The sequence below is a fragment of the Populus trichocarpa genome, chromosome 11, assembly GCF_000002775.5.
Source record: "Populus trichocarpa isolate Nisqually-1 chromosome 11, P.trichocarpa_v4.1, whole genome shotgun sequence".
Lineage (NCBI taxonomy): Eukaryota > Viridiplantae > Streptophyta > Magnoliopsida > Malpighiales > Salicaceae > Populus > Populus trichocarpa.
Window position 1 is genome coordinate 8,444,366 of NC_037295.2, and position 22,356 is coordinate 8,466,721.

General features: G+C 34.3%; 2 protein-coding genes across 4 annotated transcripts; one reads left to right on the forward strand and one right to left on the reverse strand.

Moving 5' to 3' along the window:
- Positions 1 to 418: 418 nt before the first annotated feature.
- LOC7483592 (carboxyl-terminal-processing peptidase 1, chloroplastic) lies at positions 419 to 7,663 on the reverse strand. Of its 2 annotated transcripts, XM_002316703.4 has the most exons (12): positions 7,224 to 7,663; positions 7,028 to 7,147; positions 6,779 to 6,916; positions 5,848 to 5,952; positions 5,582 to 5,750; positions 5,075 to 5,151; positions 3,404 to 3,448; positions 2,002 to 2,085; positions 1,599 to 1,637; positions 1,459 to 1,521; positions 1,005 to 1,134; positions 419 to 932 (listed from the first exon to the last, which is right to left on the reverse strand). In XM_002316703.4, exons 1-12 carry the CDS (start codon positions 7,602 to 7,604, stop codon positions 877 to 879), a joined length of 1,407 nt encoding a protein of 468 aa, XP_002316739.1. In that variant the 5' UTR covers positions 7,605 to 7,663; the 3' UTR covers positions 419 to 876. The 2 variants fall into 2 exon arrangements, with proteins under 2 accessions (XP_002316739.1, XP_024467316.1); XM_024611548.2 differs by having other exon boundaries at positions 419 to 1,134.
- A 5,842-nt stretch (positions 7,664 to 13,505) lies between these two features.
- LOC7483591 (uncharacterized) lies at positions 13,506 to 21,563 on the forward strand. 2 transcript variants are annotated; one of them, XM_024581144.2, is made up of 10 exons: positions 13,506 to 13,965; positions 15,027 to 15,070; positions 15,334 to 15,457; positions 15,547 to 15,673; positions 16,336 to 16,982; positions 17,603 to 17,879; positions 17,964 to 18,243; positions 18,775 to 18,939; positions 20,112 to 20,573; positions 20,972 to 21,563. In XM_024581144.2, exons 1-10 carry the CDS (start codon positions 13,755 to 13,757, stop codon positions 21,260 to 21,262), a joined length of 2,628 nt encoding a protein of 875 aa, XP_024436912.2. In that variant the 5' UTR covers positions 13,506 to 13,754; the 3' UTR covers positions 21,263 to 21,563. The 2 variants fall into 2 exon arrangements, with proteins under 2 accessions (XP_024436912.2, XP_024436913.2); XM_024581145.2 differs by having other exon boundaries at positions 18,778 to 18,939.
- The last annotated feature ends 793 nt before the right edge of the window (positions 21,564 to 22,356 follow it).

Here is a 22,356-nt window from a genome sequence, read left to right on the forward strand (position 1 = left end):
GCAACCACAGGGCTCGAACCTGAGACCACAGAGGGAGCAAACCTCTTGATCCTAAGTTCTTACCACTGAGCCACCACCTAGATGGTTCTAATTTATGTTTTTTAATGGCCAACGTAGCCCACTATTAGCATTTCTGTTGCATGCACTTGGATGGAAGTTTTTTTTGATATATTTCATTCTGAAATGGAAATTATGATTTATAAGTTATAAATTACTAACCCCTTTATATATATATATATATAATAATAATTCTAATATCCTCCCCCCTCGCTACAACATCCTTTTTCGTGCACTGTTATCATCCCTACCTACCTCTTTACAAATCACCAAGACATTTATCGCCAATTTCAATGATTATTTGATAGTTGAAGAATTTTTTCTTCCCTGATGAAATAAACTGCGAATTACATGATCTCAATAGAGGAATTTGAAATTCTTCCCTGTTATAAGTTAAAAGGAAAACAATTCCATATCACTGTACTCCAAGAGAAGGAAGAGACATCCTTGGTTCCACAAGGGTTACAACAAATTGTCTATACATCTTAGAAGGAAAAACTCAGGCTACAACCAAACTCTTTCCTACCCAATTCCACCCAAATCCCAGGTTTTTTTTTTTTTTTTTGAAAAAAATAAATATCGCTTCATGGTGGTAGTTCCTGTCATTTCGAAAGACAGCACTGATGTAGCTCTTAATAAAAATCCCTCTGTATGATGCAAGGGAAGAATGCAGAAGCAATGCCTTTAGTCAACTTATGTTTTTTTGACTCACGAAGGTAGGTGCTTAGTCAGCTAGCAAAGCACAAGAATCATTGAGCAGCTGATTATGGAATCAATATGCACAATTTTCTGGAAAGAATATTGATGCCGACCTCAATTTTACCCTTGCCGGTTGATGTTGCATTCTGACAGGTGTTTTTTAACATCACTCCAACCTGCATATGGAGTTTTGTTCAGATTATTGAGAGAAATCACCATTTTACTACCCAAACAATGATGACCTGTACCTGGAAAGTTTTGATAGTCTGGCTCTATTCCATTACCATTTATGTCCATGTGATTTGGTGTGACATACTTCCCAACAGTGACAACCACTCCGGACCCATCATGAAGTTCAAAAACTGATTGAATCAAACCCTGAAAATATATTTGCCATAGCAACAGAATATTAACAGGTTTCAGCAATAATCACCCTATTCTTACTTGAATTGTTGGAACCCGTAATTATCAAACTCAACAAATTGGATCACTAAACAATCAAAATCAGCTATTCTTATTGATGCGTAAATGATTGGATGTTCGATTAACTCAAGCAGGACCAAAAAAAGAAATCAACTTCCTACGCCTGACATAGAAAGAGGGGTCTTCATCTACAAGATAACAACACACACATAGCCTGATTGAAATAAACATGGGAACAACATAAACAAAATACATCATTGGCACAATAAGCTAGCTAACCTTGCCAAAAGTCCTTTCTCCCACAAGCACAGCTCTACAGTTATCATGAAGTGCAGAGGCAACCTGAAACATGAAGCTTGATTAGCACCCCAAGCTAAAAGCCAAATAAACACACATATTTGGTCAAACAAGGAACTCACAATTTCACTCGCACTAGCAGTTTTGTTGTTCACCAAAACCTGCATGGAAATGTGTCAAGATTTGTAGAGGGAAAAAATGCATATAAGATCCTAAAGAAACAATGCTCTGAGCAGTGGATGACAGAATGTCTGGAAGAAATATATTTGAAAGGGCAATCAAATCTAACAGAATTTGAGAAGCTCAAGCCCCAAGTCTCTGGTCCTGGTAGCTGCTATTAATGCTGAAAAGTATCACCATTGTCCAGCCCATGTTGCATAGGCAACAAAATCACCCAAATAATAAATGCCCATGTTGCATGTTCAGAGCCATCAACTTTGATAGTGAAAAAGCCTGAGACTTGGATATTAACGAAAACCTATACATTCACCATAGTGCAAATAATATATCAGAAAAGAAGCTTACAATAACAGGAGCTTTGACCAACGGTGCGCTGTCTGCTACAATCGTGTTTTGGTATTGTGGATCCCTTCCGGCAGTATAAATAACCTGTTAATACATCAAGATAAAACACCAGATTAATTCTTGATTTCAGGACTTTTAGATCAAAATTCAAAGTTCAATTCCATCCATTACCCTATTTCCCTACTTAATATATATATATATATATATATATATATATATATATATATATAGGTTTTATTTTTCAGAACTGTACTGTTTGCAGTGAACAAGTTTAGTAGTTTAGTCTCTGTGACTTCTTCAATCAGAGTTTTAATCAATGGCTATGAGTAGTTATTTAATTAGGCCAGCCTTTAATGTTTTAGAATTTTGGAATTTGTATAAGAATATAGTATTTCTTATGATGAAATCGTTATATAAGCATATCGAGAATTTCTAGAATGAAAGCATGTTTTGATCCATGCAAACCTAGTTTCTTTCTTCTTATATAGTCACAGATTCCTTTACTCTCCTCTAATTCTATTTTTCTTTCTTCTTGTTGTTGATAATATCATATGCATGTTCCAGCTCCAAAACCAGATCACAAGACAGCCCCCTGTACTTGATAGTTTAACCTAAACTTTTATTCCCGAAACCCAAATGCCTTCATAATCCTTATCAGGAACTCCTATATCAAATGCCTTCATAATCCTTATCAGGAACTCTTATGTCCCCATCCCAACTTTTATTCCTAATCAAACATCTCACTATCCAAATATTTAGGTATGTCCCACAATCAGTTCTTGATCAATCCTCAATAAGTATTAACCATAATTGTCAACTTCAAAAATGTTATGCACCAATACCCTTTCCTTTCAGATGGGACTTCCAAATAATCAAACATCACAAGGATGATATCGTAATAACAGTCAAACAGCAAATACTTGGATCTAACAAGTTGCAAATTCACATACAGAAGCTGTTAAAAAGAGAGCTCCATGTAAATACTGCCTCGTCAACTATCAACAGCTCTAAGTCCCAACACCCTCCTCCCCTTTCCTCTTTTTCACTATCCAAGACAAATGTCAAAATCAGTCAAAATAAATTGACACTTCAGACCTCATTATATTTTATCTCAATCATGAAGCTTCAAACTTCAGATTTAATGGTACATACCATTTCCAATAGCTACCTTTCAATGTTCAGTACAGTTTTCAACATTTTATAGGCAAAGGTGCATTTTGGCCTTGTAGTATCCACGCCATACTGTTCCCAATCCCATTACCCACATAACCTAATGAGAGATTGCTAACTTTTTTGAAGTTGATGAGAAATGAAAGTCATGCAAAAAAATTTCAGATATCAACTGCATAAAACAAAAACAAACAGGAAAAGGTTCTTTGTAGTTCAAATCTTCAACAAGTACCTTCTCCCCTTCATTCAGAAAGAGCTTCGAAATTTCAATTCCAGCCTGAAATAAGTAAAAAATAATAATAATAATCAACTGGCATATTTGCACACATTCATCATAACAAACAAAACTTAGAATGCAGGGGGGGGGGTCATTTATTTCACTACTAATCCACAATCATCTCACTGAAGTAGATCCATGCTATTTTATTCTGATAAACATATAAAACTGAGGTTTTATTTCATAAAACAAAAAAAGATATTCATTTGCATATACTTGTCTGCATATAAGCACAAATTCAAGAACTTATTCATATTAATCCCTCCAATGAACTTGCAGAAGTGACAGAAAACAATTTCTTTATTGTTTTTTTTCCCTTCTATCAGTTTCAGTAGGCTCATATTGCTGACCATTCTCATGGGAACCATAGCCAGTGAAGTTGGTGATATGAATGCATGAATATTGCCATGAAAAGCTGTACAATTGGACGAACATTCTTTATTTTAAGTTATTGAAAACACATTTTGATGCACATCATGAACAGATCTGAGGCTTCTTTTATGTTGGAAAAAGAAGGCAAAAGTAAAGGATCAAATATTTACTAGGTGGGTGCTAGGAATGTAATTGTTTGAGTAAGAAATCAAAACAAGCAGACGGGGGACTATGTCAAAGACAAATTGATTCTTGATTAGTTTCACAACTGCTTAAATTTTTGGAGGATTGTTAATGCAATGAGGGATGATAATCCCTCAGTTTTATTTCTCAACAAGATTGTTTCCTTACTAGTGTCAAGAGTTAGCAGAAGAGCATTACAGTATGATGTCTAAAGATCATATGAACACAATATGGCAAGGTTACCTGAAAGTGGGACAAAATGATGGCCAAGAATTCATCATTGTTATAGACAAAACTCTTTCCAGATTTTAATTTTTAATTTTTTTTTTAATCTCAGATGAACCTTTAGGCACCCAAGAGTGGGAGAGATGGAAAAGGCAAAAGGGTGAAAAGGTAAAATCAGCAGCCTGCAATTTCTTTGCAGGTTAGTGGCCAATAGTGTTGGAAGGAAGTTTGTAACTAGAAAACAATCACCCAAGCAAGCCAGGATGAATCAGATCAGTTCCCATCAGTCTTACTGGATGATGGATTAGTATAATCAGAGTAAATGCTGATTCTTCCCTCATCACCACAGTTGAATTTTCAATCCTAGCAATGTCTTGTGCTTGATTGTCAAGAGGATGGAAAGGGTAGGCCCTCTATTTTAATCTTTTCCTTTGAGGAACATTCGTTCATTCCACTCTTACAAATTCTCCAGATTTATCCTACACACATTTATGCCCACAAGAAGACCACCGAAATCCATGTTCTCTCAGTCTTATCTCCAAGCAACTTCTAGTTCATCAAAAACATTTGTGAGGCATATAGCAGCTATTTCAAAAAATTTCCTTCTCTTTTTAAGTTTCTCCAGAAAGGCATTATAGCAATGACCAACAAAAAGATGTCCACGTGTGTGAGAATGGTTTATTCACTTTATTTCCATTTCCAAATCTTCTTTCAACATATGCTTAAGCTCTTTCACTTGGTAAAGTAAAATAAATCAACACTTGCATATACACATAATGGGAATAAGTAGATCATCCAAGCTAATATGGGACTGGATTTTAACAATGGAGGAAAATGGATAAGAACCTGTACTAATCCACCAAGATTATCTCTCAGATCCAGAATAAAATATGAGGCACCCCTGTCTTGAAGTCGCTTCATTGCTGCACAATCATCATTAACCATCAGGCCAGCTAAAACTACATAACATGAGCCTAGAGCGATAAACCCTGCTAAGAGTTTAAAATACATTTGTGAGCTTTGCAAAAGCATAGTTGAATATCAGAATTGGGGGCAGGGCGTTATGGTAATCTAATTGGGCTTCCATAGTATCACTGGTTCTGGTTTGAGTTTGCATGTAGTTTCATTCAATCATTTCATTCTTCTATTTAAAAAAAAAATGAAAAAGGCAGCATGAGAAATAAGGAAAAACACAAAATCAAATGCTTTAATTTGACGCCAATTTTTAGGGAGTAGAATAAACCTGAAGCAGGTAATATTGCATGTATTAAAGGTATGTCATAAAAGTATGTTTTGGTTGCTACTTGCTACAATAAAATTGCAATGACTAAGTTAAACTAGACAAACATTTACCAATTACCAAATCTTTTCTAGCCAATGCATTGAATTCTCTCAAGCGTATGTACCCAACAGAAGCGGTGCTGTTTTCAATTTGTTCCAGACGATAAGAGACTGGAGTTCGAGCAACAAGTTGTCTCTGGACCTCTATAGAGTGAACAGGTCCACAATTTCCATGCTTCACCTATAATACAGCAGTATGTATTAGAACAATCAATCGAAAGATAAAAACCCAAAAGCTAATACAGCAATACTGTACATCTGAAACCAATTTTATAAACCTTGATTGTCACAAATGTTTCATTTGGGCCCTGTAACAATGATGATACTTCAAATGCTGATTTCCCTTTGACATCCTCTCCATTAACAGATAATAATTCATCACCCTGCCAAAAGAAGATAGAACATAAGGAAACTCACCCCGTACACTAGTTATGATGAAAAGACAATACAGCTACCAAATAGGAATGTCTGCCTTATTCAACCCAGTACCAAATAGATAAATCGATGAAACAATAGGCGCAACTAATTAGTAGAATGTTCTAATCAAAGCTTCAGGTAGAATAATGAATTTATTCTAGGGGAGAAAACGCAGGCATGGGACTCAATGATTGGAGGGTTAAAAAATACACTAGAACCGAGTAGCATTTAGGTCTTCAGAAGCTATGACCATGAGATTCAGTACTAAAACTTGTATGATTTTGAAGTCTCATTTCTCAGAAGCTGGGCAAAATGTTGATATTTACAAGAGAGATAAAAACACCTTTTGCAGAGAAAAACACACCATTATGGTTGCCCTCATTTGCACTTAAAATGGCAGAATGAGAAGGGAAAGAATAGTCTTCTCTCCAAAGGAGGAGTTAGTGAGATCATTTCTTTGTTATCCATACATATATGCAACTAGAAACAGCATTTCCTATTTTGAAAACGATAGTAAGCTCATTCTACACTTCAATTAAAAACCATATCGCACTAATGATATCTAGTAAACAAATGATATGAACCGAATATATTCACATCTCGATAAGAAACTCCTACATAAATAATGTGCTGTGAAAGGAAGCGAATTCTCATCACTAATCAACATAGAGAATTCCATCAAATATAAATATAGCAATATAACAACAAGCACCAATAATCACTTGGATGACAAAGCTACCAAACAAGAAAGGTATTGACACGTTGGGTTAACAGTCTTAAACTCATAACTACCTGTCTTACACCAGCAGAATACGCAGGCCCATCAAGTAATAATCCAAGAACTTTCAGTTTGACCTCTCCATTTTCATCAGGAATTTCCCTAAGGTTTATTCCAATACCAGAGACGTCATACCTCCCCATCTTCGAAAACTGAATATTGCATGGGAGAAAAAAAAAAACATTTCTAATCATAAGATACAGCAAAACTATTAAAAAAAAAGAAAAAAAAAAAGAAAAAGCAGCAGCAGCAAAATTAAGTACCTCAGCAGGTGAAAGAAACCGCGTGTAAGGATCACCTAAACTAGCCAACATCCTTCTAATTATATCATGGGCTTTTGCTCTCGATTGAATCGATCCGCTTAAAATATCTTCCTTCTTTTGCTACAATATCAATCCACATAAAAGAGGATTAAGTTAACAAGAAGGCAGCTTTTGTATGCCATTTATGTACGCATACCTGCCAAGATTGAGGAGTCCATCGACGTCGCCCACTATCAAGAAAGCTATCATTGACAATCTCCCAAGCTTCTTCCACAATTCCTTCATTAGTCACCACTTGAGGAGCTTCGCTCTCTACTTTAAAGTCTTGTTGGGTTTCTTCTTCACGGCAAAGATATTCTGTTGATTGTGAATGTTCGAGTGATGGCGATGGAGATTCTAAAGCAAGTAAAGATGGAGAGGAAAGTAATAAATTGATTGAGAGTGCTCCAGTTATGGCACCACCTAATAAGGTTTTCCTGGTCCAATTGTTGCTGGTGTCGAGGATACTATTTAGGGTTCTCTTTGCTGGCGTTGGTAAAGAGAGTGTAGGCGGGGAATTGAAGAGACAGACACTCATCTTTTGCCTGCTTATGTTCTTGGCTTTGGATGTTTTGGAGGTTGATGTACTACTGTTAAGAGGTTGGATGTCGAAGACGATATCATTTTATATATATATTTCTATTACTTTTTTAAATGATTTTTAATTAAAAATATATTAAAATATTTTTTATTTTTAAAAATTTATTTCTTGCATTACATTAAAACAATCTAAAAATATTAAAATAATAATTTAAAATTAAAAAACTAAAAGTTTTTTAAAAATATAGTTTGATATAAAATTAAATATTATCCATGTATTTATATTGATATTTCACTTATTTGTGAAATTTTAAAAAATTAAAGTTTACAAATTAGTTTAAAAATAAATTTTAAATACAATAAAATAACAATAATACCTTATATCTATATTATAATAATTAGATATATCAAAATGATAGATTATTTCACTCTTTTGACTCTCTTTTTCCAACAAACAATAAAAAATCTCTGATTTCTCCTAAATCAAACAACAAAATTACTAATGAAATAAATTTCTTGCACAAGTTTGTGTTTTAGCATGGTTGTTTACACCGAGTGGTAAAATTTGCACATGTTTCGTTCTCAAAACTAGTTATTCAATTTTTTTCAGATAAAGAAAAAAACACAAAAATACTTTATCTCATTCATCAGCCTTTTATTATTGTATCATGTTCTTACTGAACCTCTGAAGGTCGTAGAAGGATATTGCACATGGCATGATTGTCTTGAATGACTAACTACAAACTATTGTGCATATTTTGTACATGTTTCCTAGTATCTGTGAGCTCGTCATAGTTATCCAGGGTTATTTTAGTGGAAATATAGTATTTGGATATGTGGGTTTTCAACACATGTTTGGATAAAGGAGAATCTTTGATCCAATGAGGGGTATAGACATCCTCCTAGATGAATCCTTATTTTAGCTATTTTCACTTCTACACCTATTAGGTTTAGGGAAACTTAAAGTCTCTAGTGTAGGATGGCGTAATACACGGACAACCTTTTTCTTATATTGCCAAGATAGAAGCCTAGAAAAACCTATTTGCGCTAAAGCGTCATGGGGGTGCGTATGCTTCTTGGAATGACTCAATGACTCCTGAGGTTGAAGACCCTTTATTGGATTATTTTGTCAACATTCTTTTAGATAGTATAACCATCTACGAACACTAGGTGAGGCTTGCTGTCATGGAGGTGAGTGGAGAGATGCGGCAGCTTACCGAGGAGGGACCGAGATTTGTTAAGATGTATTTTCTCTTGTTTGTTGATTTCCTAGTACTACCTAGATGAGGAGTTGTATTTGTTCCATAAGTTGTTGAAGGATTGGATGTGTGAGGGCTGTAGTATTTGTTATGGAAAGCAGATTAGTAACTCGTCTTATTCCAGTAGTGTCCTGATTATCTACCATTAATGATGTTAATTATAGAAAACAATAAAACAATAGAGTTATTTATGACTTTCTATAAGTTTCCTCATAGATGGTGTCATTGATGATGTCCTAAAATCCAAGGTATATAAATAATATGCTATTTAGAATTTGAGATAGTGGTTAATCAATATGTTTAGATACTTGGATTTCTTCTCTTTAGACCAAGGAATTCCAAGCTTATGGTAAAAACTTGAGTACCTACAAAAACAGTCCTAATCAGGGGGACTTAAAGACCTTCCGATTATAAAATCAGTTTATTTGTGAGAAATGCAATAAATGGCTTAAAAGAGCTTTAAATTCAAGGAATAAAGATATTTGTTCTTAAGTTGTAAGATGGTTAATACTCTGAAATCTATATAAGTTTATCTTAAGACGTAAAAAGTTCTTAACCCTTACTTGGTTGGTTTAAGAGATATTTATATTCCCTGAACCTTGTTGTTTTCAGAGAAGGGAATGACTAAAAAGTCCTCTACTTTTGATGACATTAACAGGGGAAAAATATTCCTTAAATATCATTAATAAGATAGCAAGTATGGTAGGTTTCTTAAGAGATTTTATATATACATGTGAGTATAGGGAAATCATTACATCAGATATGAATGGCTCACATAATTATTCTAGATGGAGATGCATGATAATTTATCATGCCTTCAATACTTTTAATTTAGGGGATCATCTAGGATCAAACATATAGTTTTAGAACTTGACATGTTTTCTAGGCTCACGATACCTTGAGCTTGGTCGACTGCTGAGCTCAAGTTCTTTGGGTCTGGAATGTTTGTCAAACCCACGTTACCTTTGATTTAGCTGATTGTCAAGTCCAAGTCTTTTGGGTCTCGTATTTTTATTAAACCCATTTTGTTTTTAAGATTTTTTTTATATTTATAAAAAAATCTATAACAAAGAATATTGATTCATCAGTTCACATAATCTAGGTACCTTTGCCACAACTAAACAAGTTAATAGACAACTCACAGTGCTAAAAGATAGTTTTCTAGCCTGAGTTTAAAACTAATTGAAAATTAAAAGGGATACTTTAGAATACGATACCTAAAGAATTACAACAGCAACAAGCTTGTCCATCATTATCAAAAGCAAAAGCAAAAGCAAATGTTGTCATCCTCCTTACATGGGTTTTTTAGAATGAAATAAAGATGGGAGTATTTTGAAATAGTATTAATTATAAGAGAAACTATTTTAGCAAATTAGAGAATCTCTTATCTAATTTGTTTTTTCTTTCTATTTCTTATAAATTAAATTCTATTTAAAATTCAAATTAAAAAAAAACTAAAAGGGGTGATTGTTTTCTTATAGCTATAGATTCATTGGCACTGTGGATTGGAACAATAAAATGATAATTTTGCCATGTTAACACAACACAAATGACCTTCGAAGCAGGGGTATAATAGTATTTTTATTGTTTATTGAGTAGTCAAATGACTAATATACCTTTGGAGGAAAATGAATATGAACTAGTGGGCAAGTTTAGTTATGAGTTTTTCGTTTTATTTGCACAGTAAAATTACCATAAAGATCTTGGATGGGATTTGTTTTTGTTGTGGGTCAGAAGGTGTTTTTATCTTTTCATTTTGTTTTTTTTATATAGTTATTGAGTATGGCTAGAGGTAGTTTCATATTTTTCATAAATAAAATATTGTTTAATCTAAAAAAGGTAGTTACGCGTACGAGTTCTTCTATGGTTTTTAGACGACATGTACGACGTTGTTCAGCAACCAAACTTTGACCTCCATGAAGATGCTTTAATCACCACAACATTGCCTCTATTCCTATGCGATGGGTGTGGCAAAAATATGTTAGGTTTTGTGCCGGTGACCTTTTGTTTTCTTCATTCTTTCCTTTCTCTTCCTCGGTTTTAAAGCCAACCGTTACACATTATCAAAGCAACCTTTTAATTTATTTATTTTTTCGGATTTAATTTATTTTTTTATTGTTATTTGTTTTATTTTAGATTATCCATACAATTAAGATTTTCTTTCAATTTAATCTTCTTTTTTTTCAGCTTTCAGATTTGGTCCCTATTATTTTGACTTCTGTTTTTTTAATTATTATCTTAATTGAGTTATCTTTTCAATTGCATCGCTCAATATTTTATATTATTTTTTTAATCGAATAATTTTTTTAATTGCATCCTTTAATATTTTAGTTAATTTTATTTTTATATCAGATTTTATGTTTATTCTTTTGATTGCTATTTTTTTTGTTTTTAATCCTTTTTTATTGGTTTTTTTTTCGATTTCATTCTTTAACATTTTATTAATAGGAATTTTGTTAACTTTTTGGGTCACAAGTTTGAAAGATTGGACTATTTTAACCGAAACTCACATACTAGGTCACGGGTCTCGTGTTTTAATCTTTGTCTAAGAAAATATATATTTTTTAAAATGTATCTGTGGTTGCTACTGTTACTTTTATCTTTTTTATTTTTTTATAAATTAATTAAGATTTAACTTGATTATTGAATTTTTTATTTTAAAAAAATATAATTATTTTTATATTAAAAAAATTTAACCGGCCTCGCACCACATCGATGACCTCTATCTTAAATAACCTAAAAAGGGTTTCAACCCCAATAATTGATTTAACAGCCCGTCAAGAATTGTTGAAATAATTAATGCAAAAACGAAGGGAGTGTCAGGTGGTAGGTCATCCTCCAGTAGTAGGGAGTACGTGGATATCCTTATATTTGGACACGCCATTATTTTATTTTATATGCCAATATCCTACTTTATGATAAGCACAGCTCATTTTTTATCTTTCATTGTAGAATGAGACCATCCTCCCCCCATATATATATATATATATATATATATATATATATATATATATATATATATTTGTTTTCTTAATCTATGTGAGTATCTTCTGTGTTTAATAAATGGTAGATCACATCTTCACTTGCATTAATTATACATCTTTCATTTATAACCCGAGTTTATATAGCATTAAGATATTTATTGTATGATATCTCCAAGAAAAAAAACTTATTATTATTATTATTATTATTATTATTATAGTAGTTATTCTAAGAAATCACAAAATAAAATATTATAATAATTTTCTCTTAAATTCTTTATTTTTTTTATTATCGTGGATGTCCGATTCAAGTTACATGCACCTCGACTAATCTCATAAACTTTAAAGTTAACGATCATATAAGTCTCCAGTGGCCTTGAAGAGACTTAAACTCATGACTATTGGAAAATAAACTTAGATCTGATCAGTTGAGTTATTCCTCAAAATTTTTAAATTCTTTACTTGTTTAGCCGTCTATAGTTATATTGATGGTCCAATTCTAATTTTTTCAATGAAGATTTATTTATTTTTTATAATACTTGTAACTTTAAAACCATTCATCTTACTTATGGCCTTTGGATTTTGCTAGTCCTTTTTTTTTTTTTTTTTTTTTTTCTAATCTTGTTGCTATCGGTATGTTAGGCAAAGAGGACTTGGTTGGGTCCATGTAATCTTGTGGATTTTTTTTTCTAAATATTTTTCCCACCTCTTTAAACATTTCCCATGCCTAGTTTTGATGATTATCTTTTTAAAAGTATGTGGAAAACATTAAAGAGTTTATTTTTAATAGGAAAAGTTTCTCAAAAGAAATAATTTAATCTAATGATGTCAAAAATATCCCTTAAAAAAAAAACTAAGATCCAATTTAATAATATTTTAGATTTTAATGTAATTTATTATTTTAGAATTATAATTATATGTTGAGTGATAGAAAATAAAAATATAGGCAAGAATAGAAATGGTATAAATTGTTTTGTTTAAATGAGTCTTTCTTTTCTTAATATTTGTAACTATTGTAAAAAATAACAATAAATTTTTTACATTTTTTTTTTAATTTTTATAACTACCACCCAAAGCTAATTCTATAAATCAAATTTAGTCTGATTTTATTAATTTTACATCAGTTAAGTTTGATTTTACTAGTTTTAGAGTTTTTAATCTGATTTTATACGTTAGATATATATTAACTCGTAAAATTATATGATATTTCGATTTAACTCACGACTTTGACAACAATGCCTCCAATAATAATTTGAACTTAACAATTATGACTCATAAAACCTGTTTGGAAGTGTGGTAGATGTTAGTTTTTAAAATATTTTTTACTTAAAAATATATCAAAATGATATTTTTTTATATATATATTTTTATTTTTAATATCTATATATCAAAACGATTAAAATATACTAAAAAGATATTATTTTAAAACTTTAATTTTTTTTCAAAAAAACACAATGCCTAATATTTTAGATCCAGGTGCTGTTACAAACTATAATCTGCATTATATCTTTATTTTCGAAATTCCATAATTTATGGCTTTAGTCTCTCAATCATGCGATGATTAGAGAAAAAAGGAAAATGATAACATTGCCCATTGCCCCACTCAATAAATATTTAGTCTTCTGAAAAACAAAACAGGAAATATTTAAAAGAAAAAAAAAATCACACACACGAGAGAGAGAGAGAGAGAGAGAGAGAGGGTTTTGAGTGCTTAAAAGCAAGAGCTTGAACATATTTTCCTCTTCCACTCGGTCCTTTAAACCCTCTGTCGCCGCGTATAAACAACGAAGAGAAAACTCAGACGAGCAAAGCAAACAACGTTGTCTTCCCTTCTCAGATCTGAGAGAGAGAAAGAGAGAAGCTGATACTGTCTACGTGCGTGCGTGTTGAGAGAGAGAGAGAGAGAGGATGAGTGGTAGAGGAGGAGGAGGAGGAGGAGGAGGAGTAAATAACAATAATGGAAAGGGTAACACTGGAATATCAGGGATACCAGCAGCGTCAAGGAAGATGGTACAAAGCTTGAAGGAGATTGTTAACTGTCCTGAACCTGAGATCTACGCTATGCTTAAAGAGTGTAACATGGACCCTAATGAGGCTGTTAATCGCCTCCTCTCTCAAGGTCTATTCTTTTGTTTTTTTGGGTCTCAGTGGAGTTTGGGGATTAGATTTTTATTATTGGACTGACAGATATTTTATTGCTTGGGCTCTTGAATTTGATTGTGACCAATTTAACTTTTCGATTTCAAGTTGTTTACTTTTCTTTCTGTTTCAAGCGTTCCAACCTTTTCAGGTTAGGGTTTTTATCATGGGCCGAGAATATTTTTTTTTTTGGTAATCGAACTGAGGATTTTGTGTTAGTCAAATAGTTTCAATGAAATTGTTTGATCATGTTTCTTGGACGTGATAGTTTGAAGTTATTAACCTGAAAAGTTCAATTTTTGTTAACTTTCCAGAGTGTGGTAAGATTTCAGTTTCATCTTGTCGAAGTATTTCTCTACTGCAGTTTGTAGTGTGTTTTGTGGTCTTGCAGTTTTGATGGAATTGCTTGATTCTGGTTCATAGATATGAGCAATAGAAGCTATACAGTGGAAGTTCTGGAGAAATATAGTTAAAGTTCCTACCTTTTTGACAAAACATGACAAGGAGCTATCTTTCTCTCTGTAATCATTGAAGATTTTAGGTTGTGGATTTGGATATGTTGATTGTTAGACATTAAGTGAACATCACGAACATTCTAAATTGCTTGCACTTGCACAAAAGTGCCTGCGTAATTTTATTTTTGGTGTGTTTATACAAGCCCCCTTTTTTTTTATCAGAAAATCAAAGTAACATTGATTAAAAGCTAATTAGGCCACTGCTGCTGCTCAGCCATTGTTGTCCATGTCAAATCCCTGATTTAACTGATGGTTGTGCTGTCTTATTAGCTGTTTTTTATGGCTTCATGTTTCTGGTTTGTTCGAGCTGTTTTACTGCTTGTGTATGGGATTTTAGTTATATTAATCTCAATGTGTCGGTTCTTATCATTACTTTACATTATCTCTCATATTAATGTATTGCTTTAAAGTTTTGATACTTAATGTTTTTTTTGTCTTTTATGCAATTGGAAAATTGAGAGGTCTCAAGTCTTCTATTGAGTTTTGCATGCATATGAATTTGACTTGAAATTTGTTCATTGTGCAGATCCTTTCCATGAGGTGAAGAGCAAGCGAGAAAAGAAAAAAGAGGTATACAATGTAGATACTTATCTCTTTGGTTTTTCTGATTGTTGGATTTAGTGTCAAGACCCCCCAAAAAAAAAAAAACCCTTTGCTTATTATCTGTTTCTTTGAAAGGCTATTGAAGCAAACTATTTTGTTTTGCCTTATAACCCTTAATTTCAGGGAAGCATCTTGTTGGAAAATTCCTAGTATTTCATTTCAATGGCCCATCTGTAGCTATCTTTTCTTTCTTTCATCCGTCCTCACTTTTCTTTCTGTTGTTGATCCAGAATAAGGATTCAACTGATTTCAGGTCTCGTGGTGCTAGTAACATTTCGAATCGTGGTGGTAGAGGCGGTGCAGACCGTTATGGGCGCGGTGGCCCTGGGAGGTCTGCGTATTTCAACTCTAATGGTATGAGAATGCTGCAATTCAATTTACTACAGTTAATCATTTGTTTAGTGTGCAATTGATGTGGACCATAACAAACAACTTTTCTCCAGAATCCAGCACTTTCCACAGCAAACCTGCATACAAGAAGGAAAATGGAACAAATGCTTATATTGATCCTTTTCCTTCTGCATCTGGTATTGCAGGAAATAATATTAATTGGCAACCTCCATCGCACAGGTAATTTTCCTGTTTAAACCTTAGTAGTGGAATTTTTTTGGCTGAGAATTCTCTATACTATATGTCTATATTTATTCATGTTTTTGAGGAATGGTATGATAAAACTATTATTTTTGTGATAACTTCTCTGCTATATTTCTTTTATCATGCATGTGCTGATGTCTTTTACTTCATATCTAGTATTGTAAAACAAGATTTCCATAGCTCAGTGCTCTAAGAATTGGATAGTTTTCCTGAATAAAAGGGCCATCATGGATTTACTGGCCTGGCATAAATAATTGGATAGTTTTCCAATTTGCATGATTTTCTTAGATTGGAACAAATCTGGGTTAAATTACCTACTTGGGGCACATGATGACTGCATTATGAATTATAGCGGTGTTTGTTTTAGATATAACTTTCACCTCAGTGGATCCAAACTACATTGCTAATGTTAGTTAATTCTGCAAAACAAAAGATTTGTTATGTGCTCATCTTTATTAATTTATATGTATTAATATGTGAAAAAAAAAATCATGAAATTCTTCTGTTGGGACTGTTTTATTTTGTTCTCGTCTATTTTGGGATGCTTCATTTCTTGTTGGGGCAATATGATTACCAGTGTCAATGTGTATGCAGTGTGGAGTTTATTGTTTATCATGTTTGATTTACATTTCGTGCAGTGATTCTGTGGCCGCAGAAAATAAAATGTCCACCATAGGTGCAGGTGATGGAGTTTCTTCATCACCACAGCCTTCTCCTGTATATCAATCTGCCTGGATGGGGGTTCCAGGTCAGGTATCAATGGCTGACATTGTGAAAATGGGTAGGCCACAAAATAAGGCATCAGTCATACTGCCTCACCAAAGTGTTAATCATCACCGTGCTGCAGCTTCTCTTTTGGCAGCATCACACAATGATTTTCATTCATCAGAAAATTATGCTTCCAAGGTGGTGGAAATAACTGCAGAACCAGAAATGGCTACAAGCCAGCATAACCATTCTAACGATGAATGGCCATCGATTGAGCAGCCAACAGCTGCTATTACATCCTCTGTTCGGGACGTTCCTGCAGATTCGGAGTTGTATGGAGATCTATCCAACTTGCCTCTGGATAGAGGTAGTCAGCATGTCAAGTCCCAGTTAGATGATCAAACAGCAGAAGATGCTCATGTTGAATCTTTCGATGGAAACCATGTTGGACCTGCTTCTGTATCTACTAGAAATACGCAGGAGGATGGTTCTGGAGGTTCATCTCTTTTTGATAATGACGTGTATGAAAACATTAATTCCTACCAGTCTGACAGTCTTGCTTTTGAGAATAATGAAGGTGAGTTTAATGTTCTAGATTCATCTATCACTTCCCAATTGCATTCAATTATTTATTTCAAAATTTTAACTTCTCCTTGTATGGTATTTTGATGAATTGTATGTTCAACATTGACTTGAGGCATTGGAGGATAAGTTCAATTTCTTGTGATGATTTTGTCTTTCCTATTTAGATTCTTTCAGCTTTGAACTGATCACCTTTGTATGCAAATTAAGTAAATTCAGTAAGATTTGTACAGAGAGTATTGAGCTTCGTGTTTCTATTATAATATGTGTAGTTGGCCGATGCTTTTCAAGTGCTTGAATGTAACAGTCCCACCCCAGCATATATCCACCTAAAAAAGAAATACAAAATACAACAATTTTGCATAAAACATGTGGCATCATAACAGAAAATGCTGGTTTTTTTCACCCCCACTGTTTCTAGATTTTCTCATCAGCTCCTTCTCAGTGGGGGGACTGTCGACATCATTCCTACAGTGTAATGATCCACTGGGGAGTTTATTATTTTGTGATTTTTCCTTATATTACACACAGCAATGCTCTTCTAAACTTGTCTCTGCTTTCTTTAAGGAGCCATCGACAATTTGTCAGAATTGATTGTATCTCATGTGATTTCAGCTGAAGATGGGACTTCATCAGTAGCAGCTAACTTACAGCACCTAAGTTTGCAGAATGATGATCAGGGTGTGCAGCCTGAAGAGAATAATCCTTCTGTAATAATTCCAAATCACCTGCAAGTTCATGCTCAAGAATGCTCACACCTGAGCTTTGGGAGTTTTGGATCTGGCATGAATTCTGCTTTTTCTGGGCAATTTGCATCAATGCCCATAAATAAAAGCTTGGAGGAGACATCTGAAGTGGTAGATGCTTTATCAACCGGACATTCAGAAGCTAGGTATGCCTTTTTAAGGTCATATTTTTATATCCTTATGTGTGTTTTTCATTTTTGAATATTAAGTGGAAAGAACGTTTCTTGTAGAAATCCTGAATATTATGGGGATGAGCATCTCAGAAATGCAGTAGATGAAAGTTTGGTACATAGAGCTGGCGTGAGTGCTACAAATTACGATTCTTCTTCAGTTCCACAGTCAGAGACTTTGAAGGAGGAGACATCTGAAGCAACTCAAGGAAATCAATATGCATTTCCTTCATCTACACCTGGTTATAGCTATGAAAACACTCAACAGCTGAATGTTGCATTTAATAACCCACAGACAAGCACTCAGATGCAGAATATTGCTCCTTTCTCGAGTGTAATGGTAATGCATTACAATAATCTGAACTTTTCTCTTTAATGTACACACTATTTTTGCATGATATATTGAATTTATTGTGGTCAAGGGTGGTTTGTCTGGAATTTTTTATTTTTTTAAAGAGAAAGATTCAGTTTTATATCAAAGATAAGGATTTTATCAATGACTCTTGTTGTTCAAAGCTCTAACTAGGAATTTTTTTACTTTTCTATTCATTTTATGCATGAGAGATTGGTGTGCTGAAGAGAGAGAGAGTTTAAATTATTCATGTGACAGCCATGCTAGATAAATGGAACTATAGAGTGAAGATAATACTGTGAAGTACCCATTGCTTCATCTTTCTTTTTATTATTATCTTATCATTTGTGTAGCTGAGGTTATGTGTGGAATCATGGATATATACTGTTTCTGTGTACATATGTATGTGTGTCTATCTACTCAATTAGTTTGTGTTACCAACTTACTAGAACTAAACTTAGGAGAGAGTACCACATTATTGATCTGGTTATTTTTTTTTTATTACATTTTTGTTTACAGCAGGCATATACAAATTCTATGCCAAGCGCTTTGTTGGCCTCAACTGTTCAGGCTGGGAGGGAGACTGATCTTCCATACTCACCCTTCCCTGTGACGCAATCACTGCCCACAAAATACAGCAATGCAGCTACTTCTATTAGTGGTCCAAGCATTTCCATGTCAGAGGTACCCTGCTGCCATAGCATTCTTGAACTTGAAGTTTACCATGTTTTTCTCAAGATGTATTTGCTGATGCATTTAAGAAGTCATTTAACTGTTAATATATGGAAAAACTCTATAGTTCTTGCTTATCTGTAGGGGGGGGGGTATATATTTTTGTAAAATGAAATTGTTGAATTAACTGAAAAATGTGAGGTATACTCCTTACCTATCTCCATAACATCTGTTTTGACATACACTTTCAAGTTCCGTTGTCTATAACCAAGTAGATAACGAGCTTTCAGCATACTCGTTCTGTACAGATGTAGGTTAAGATGTAGCATCACATAGAAGTGAAAGTGCAATGCATCTTTGTTTCACAAATCATGTGCAAAAAGCTTGCTAACTAGAGATCTCATTTGTTCTCCAGTTTTCAACCATTTCTCGTCCAGGATAATGAATTTGTTGATGGTGATGAGCATCTTGTGACAGATTTTTTTATACATGTTGCTCCTAAGCTGTATAGTAATTGCTATCTGTATCACATATTGAACAATGTCATGGGTTTAGCATTCAGCTGATGAGCTTACACATGCTAACTCATAGCTGACCTCATTGTTGTGATCTGTTAAGTTTGCATCTTTTGTCTTTTGATAGGGTCTATTTCTTTTGATTGAGGACAACAGCTGTTTAAATTAAATGAATCCATTATTGCAAAATATTGGATACAACATTATTAGGAGAAGAAATCTCATAACCATTCTTCAAACAAAATACTTTTTAACTTCAACACATCAAAACCAGTTGTCCTTTTCTTTGTAATTTCTCGCATTTCCGTAATTGTTGAATATAATATGATGATATTGGGGCATATAATGATAGAATTGACTTCATATTTTGGTGATTTGAGTTGGTTTCTTATAAGATGAAGATGTGATCTGGTTGGTTTAGAAAGTGAATAAAAAGAGTGAAATCACAAGAAATTTACATTTGAATCTAGTCTCAAACTTGGTTGGAGTGATATGATTTGATTGTTTCCCTCCTGATTATTGTCTGTCTTGTAAGGTTGTCTTAGAATGTGAATAAAACGAGTGAGATCACACACAAAAAAATATTATATAATGAATCTAGTTTCAAACTTAGTTGGAGTGTTATGGTTTGGTTGTTTCCTTCTGATTATTGGCTTGTAAACATGCCAGGCTTTGAGAGCAGGTGGTGTTTCTACACCTCAGCCAACTCCTCAGACTCTTCCTGGTGCCAACATTGCCACAGGACCTGCTCTTCCACAACACCTTGCTGTGCATCCTTATCAACAGCCTACCCTTCCTTTGGGACATTTTGCCAACATGATCAGCTACCCCTTCATGGCTCAGAGCTACACATATATGCCATCAGCCTTCCAGCAGACTTTTGCTGGTAATAACTCATACCATCAGTCGCTGGCAGCAGTGCTTCCTCAATACAAGAACAGTGTTTCTGTAAGCAGCTTGCCTCAGTCTGCTGCTGTTGCTTCTGGGTATGGATTCGGGAGTTCCACCAGCATTCCTGCAGGAAACTTTCCTCTGAATGCACCCACTGCCCCTGCAGGCACAACAATAGGCTATGATGATATTTTAGGTTCTCAATACAAGGATGCCAGCCACTTGATGTCACTTCAGCAGGTAATGCCTTTGCTCTTCACCTAGCATTGAAAAACTCTCATGAATGTTAATTACCTAGTCTGCATTGAATACACATCATCCATACAGGGACAGGTGTCATCACGAAAATTCTTATTTATATGTCCAAAATCTTTTTGTAGTTTTCCTTTTGTAGCTACCGGAAGCTTGAGTTTTGTGTGTGGTTATGATTAACATAAAGAAATTGTTTCATGGTAGATTATTCGCTTCACTTGGTGCTACCCTCACATTCATGTGGGGCCCATTATCGCAGGTTCAACATGGATGTGAGGGAATGTAGAAATGAGATGGCTGTAGTGAAAAATTCCTTTATCTCATTTGGATACTACTCTATCTTTAAGTACAAGTAGCTTTATTTTGTGTCTTCCTTTTGTTGTCAGAATGAGAATTCAGCCATGTGGCTGCATGGGCCTGGATCGCGAACAATGTCTGCCGTCCCTGCCAGCACATATTACAGCTTCCAGGGGCAGAATCAGCAGCCTGGTGGATTTCGGCAAGGTCAGCAACCATCCCAGCATTTTGGGGCTCTGGGGTACCCAAATTATTATCATTCACAAACGGGGATGTCTTTGGAACATCAGCAGCAGCAAAACTCAAGGGACGGGTCCCTAGGTGGTTCTCAAGGCCAACCTTCAAAGCAGGCTCAACAGTTATGGCAAAACAGCTACTAAATCTCATAACTTCCCGCTTTTTCAGGGTCATGTAGTGAGTTTTGAAAGTGGCCAATCGAAGGCATTCCTGCCGTCGAATAATTAATTGTAATGATTTGTTGGTGGTCGAGAAAGAGGCCTTGACTGGCTACTGCCCTGTGCTATGAGGTTGTATTCTTACTTATCATCTTGATCTGGTTAACTTAGGAACACGTGTGCTAATCTGGGTTAGTGGACTTTTTTATTTTCCTTCTTTGGGTCTCTCGTTCTCCCTCCCTTATTATAGTGAAAGTTACCTCTTTTTCTGCTGGACACAGTTGAATCTGTAGTTTCTCTAAATCTATTCCGATCACCTGACCATGTATTTGTAGTCTTTTTACAAGAGTGCTAGCAGCAGCAGCAGCAGCTCGCCGCCTTTCTGTTTTCTTTTTTATCTCAAATCAAGAACCATCATCTATTCTTGGTCATGATATTGCATTATACTGCGGGACTATCAAGACAGTCTGATTCCTCTACCACTTGTTGCTAGATCATTCGGACAAAAAGACTACTGTTCAAGGCTCTCAACCTTTTATGGGTGTCAAACCATCGAAGCCCCGGAAGATTTTTTAAAATAAATTCAGCTAATATATAGTCTAGATGGAAAGTAATGCACCACTCCGCTGTCAACAGAAGAATAATAATAATCTCATAAAGGCACTATTCTAAGCACCAAAACAGTCCCAAGCAAGGCGGTGGAGGAGGAAAAAAAAAGGCTGAGGAAAGACTGATTTTTTTTTGAACTTTGCCCTCACATATCTTCTCTTTCAAAGCTTGAAATGCACTCTTTTATTTATAGAAGATAAAGCGTGAAAGAGAGACATTTTATTTTTATTGGTGACAATCTTGACTCTTAATTCGAACCGAGTTGACCACTTTAGAATGACATTGAGTCTACTGTGTTGTCAATCAACTAGAAAGAACTATATTTGAATATGATCAAATGTCAGGTTATCACGGTGGTGTATGGTTTATTTGGTTTGGTTGAGAGATTAAGCATTAAATGCTTTGAAAAGGTGGCCGTCCGAGCAGTTTTCCTGTGAAAAAAATAATGAAGAAGATGAACAATAACCAGA

What these genes read in the sequence shown, in the direction of transcription:
- LOC7483592 (XM_024611548.2), bottom strand. Translation starts at nt 7,604, where the DNA reads ATGAGTGTCTGTCTCTTCAATTCCCCGCCTACACTCTCTTTACCAACG. An exon ending in TAGAAAAGATTTGGTAATTG is followed by an intron (nt 5,152 to 5,581) that starts GTAAATGTTTGT and finishes ATGATTGTGCAG; the next exon opens with CAATGAAGCGACTTCAAGAC. An exon ending in GAGAAAGGACTTTTGGCAAG is followed by an intron (nt 1,135 to 1,458) that starts GTTAGCTAGCTT and finishes ATATATTTTCAG; the next exon opens with GGTTTGATTCAATCAGTTTT.
- LOC7483591 (XM_024581144.2), top strand. Translation starts at nt 13,755, where the DNA reads ATGAGTGGTAGAGGAGGAGGAGGAGGAGGAGGAGGAGTAAATAACAAT. An exon ending in TGGCAACCTCCATCGCACAG is followed by an intron (nt 15,674 to 16,335) that starts GTAATTTTCCTG and finishes CATTTCGTGCAG; the next exon opens with TGATTCTGTGGCCGCAGAAA. An exon ending in ACCGGACATTCAGAAGCTAG is followed by an intron (nt 17,880 to 17,963) that starts GTATGCCTTTTT and finishes CGTTTCTTGTAG; the next exon opens with AAATCCTGAATATTATGGGG.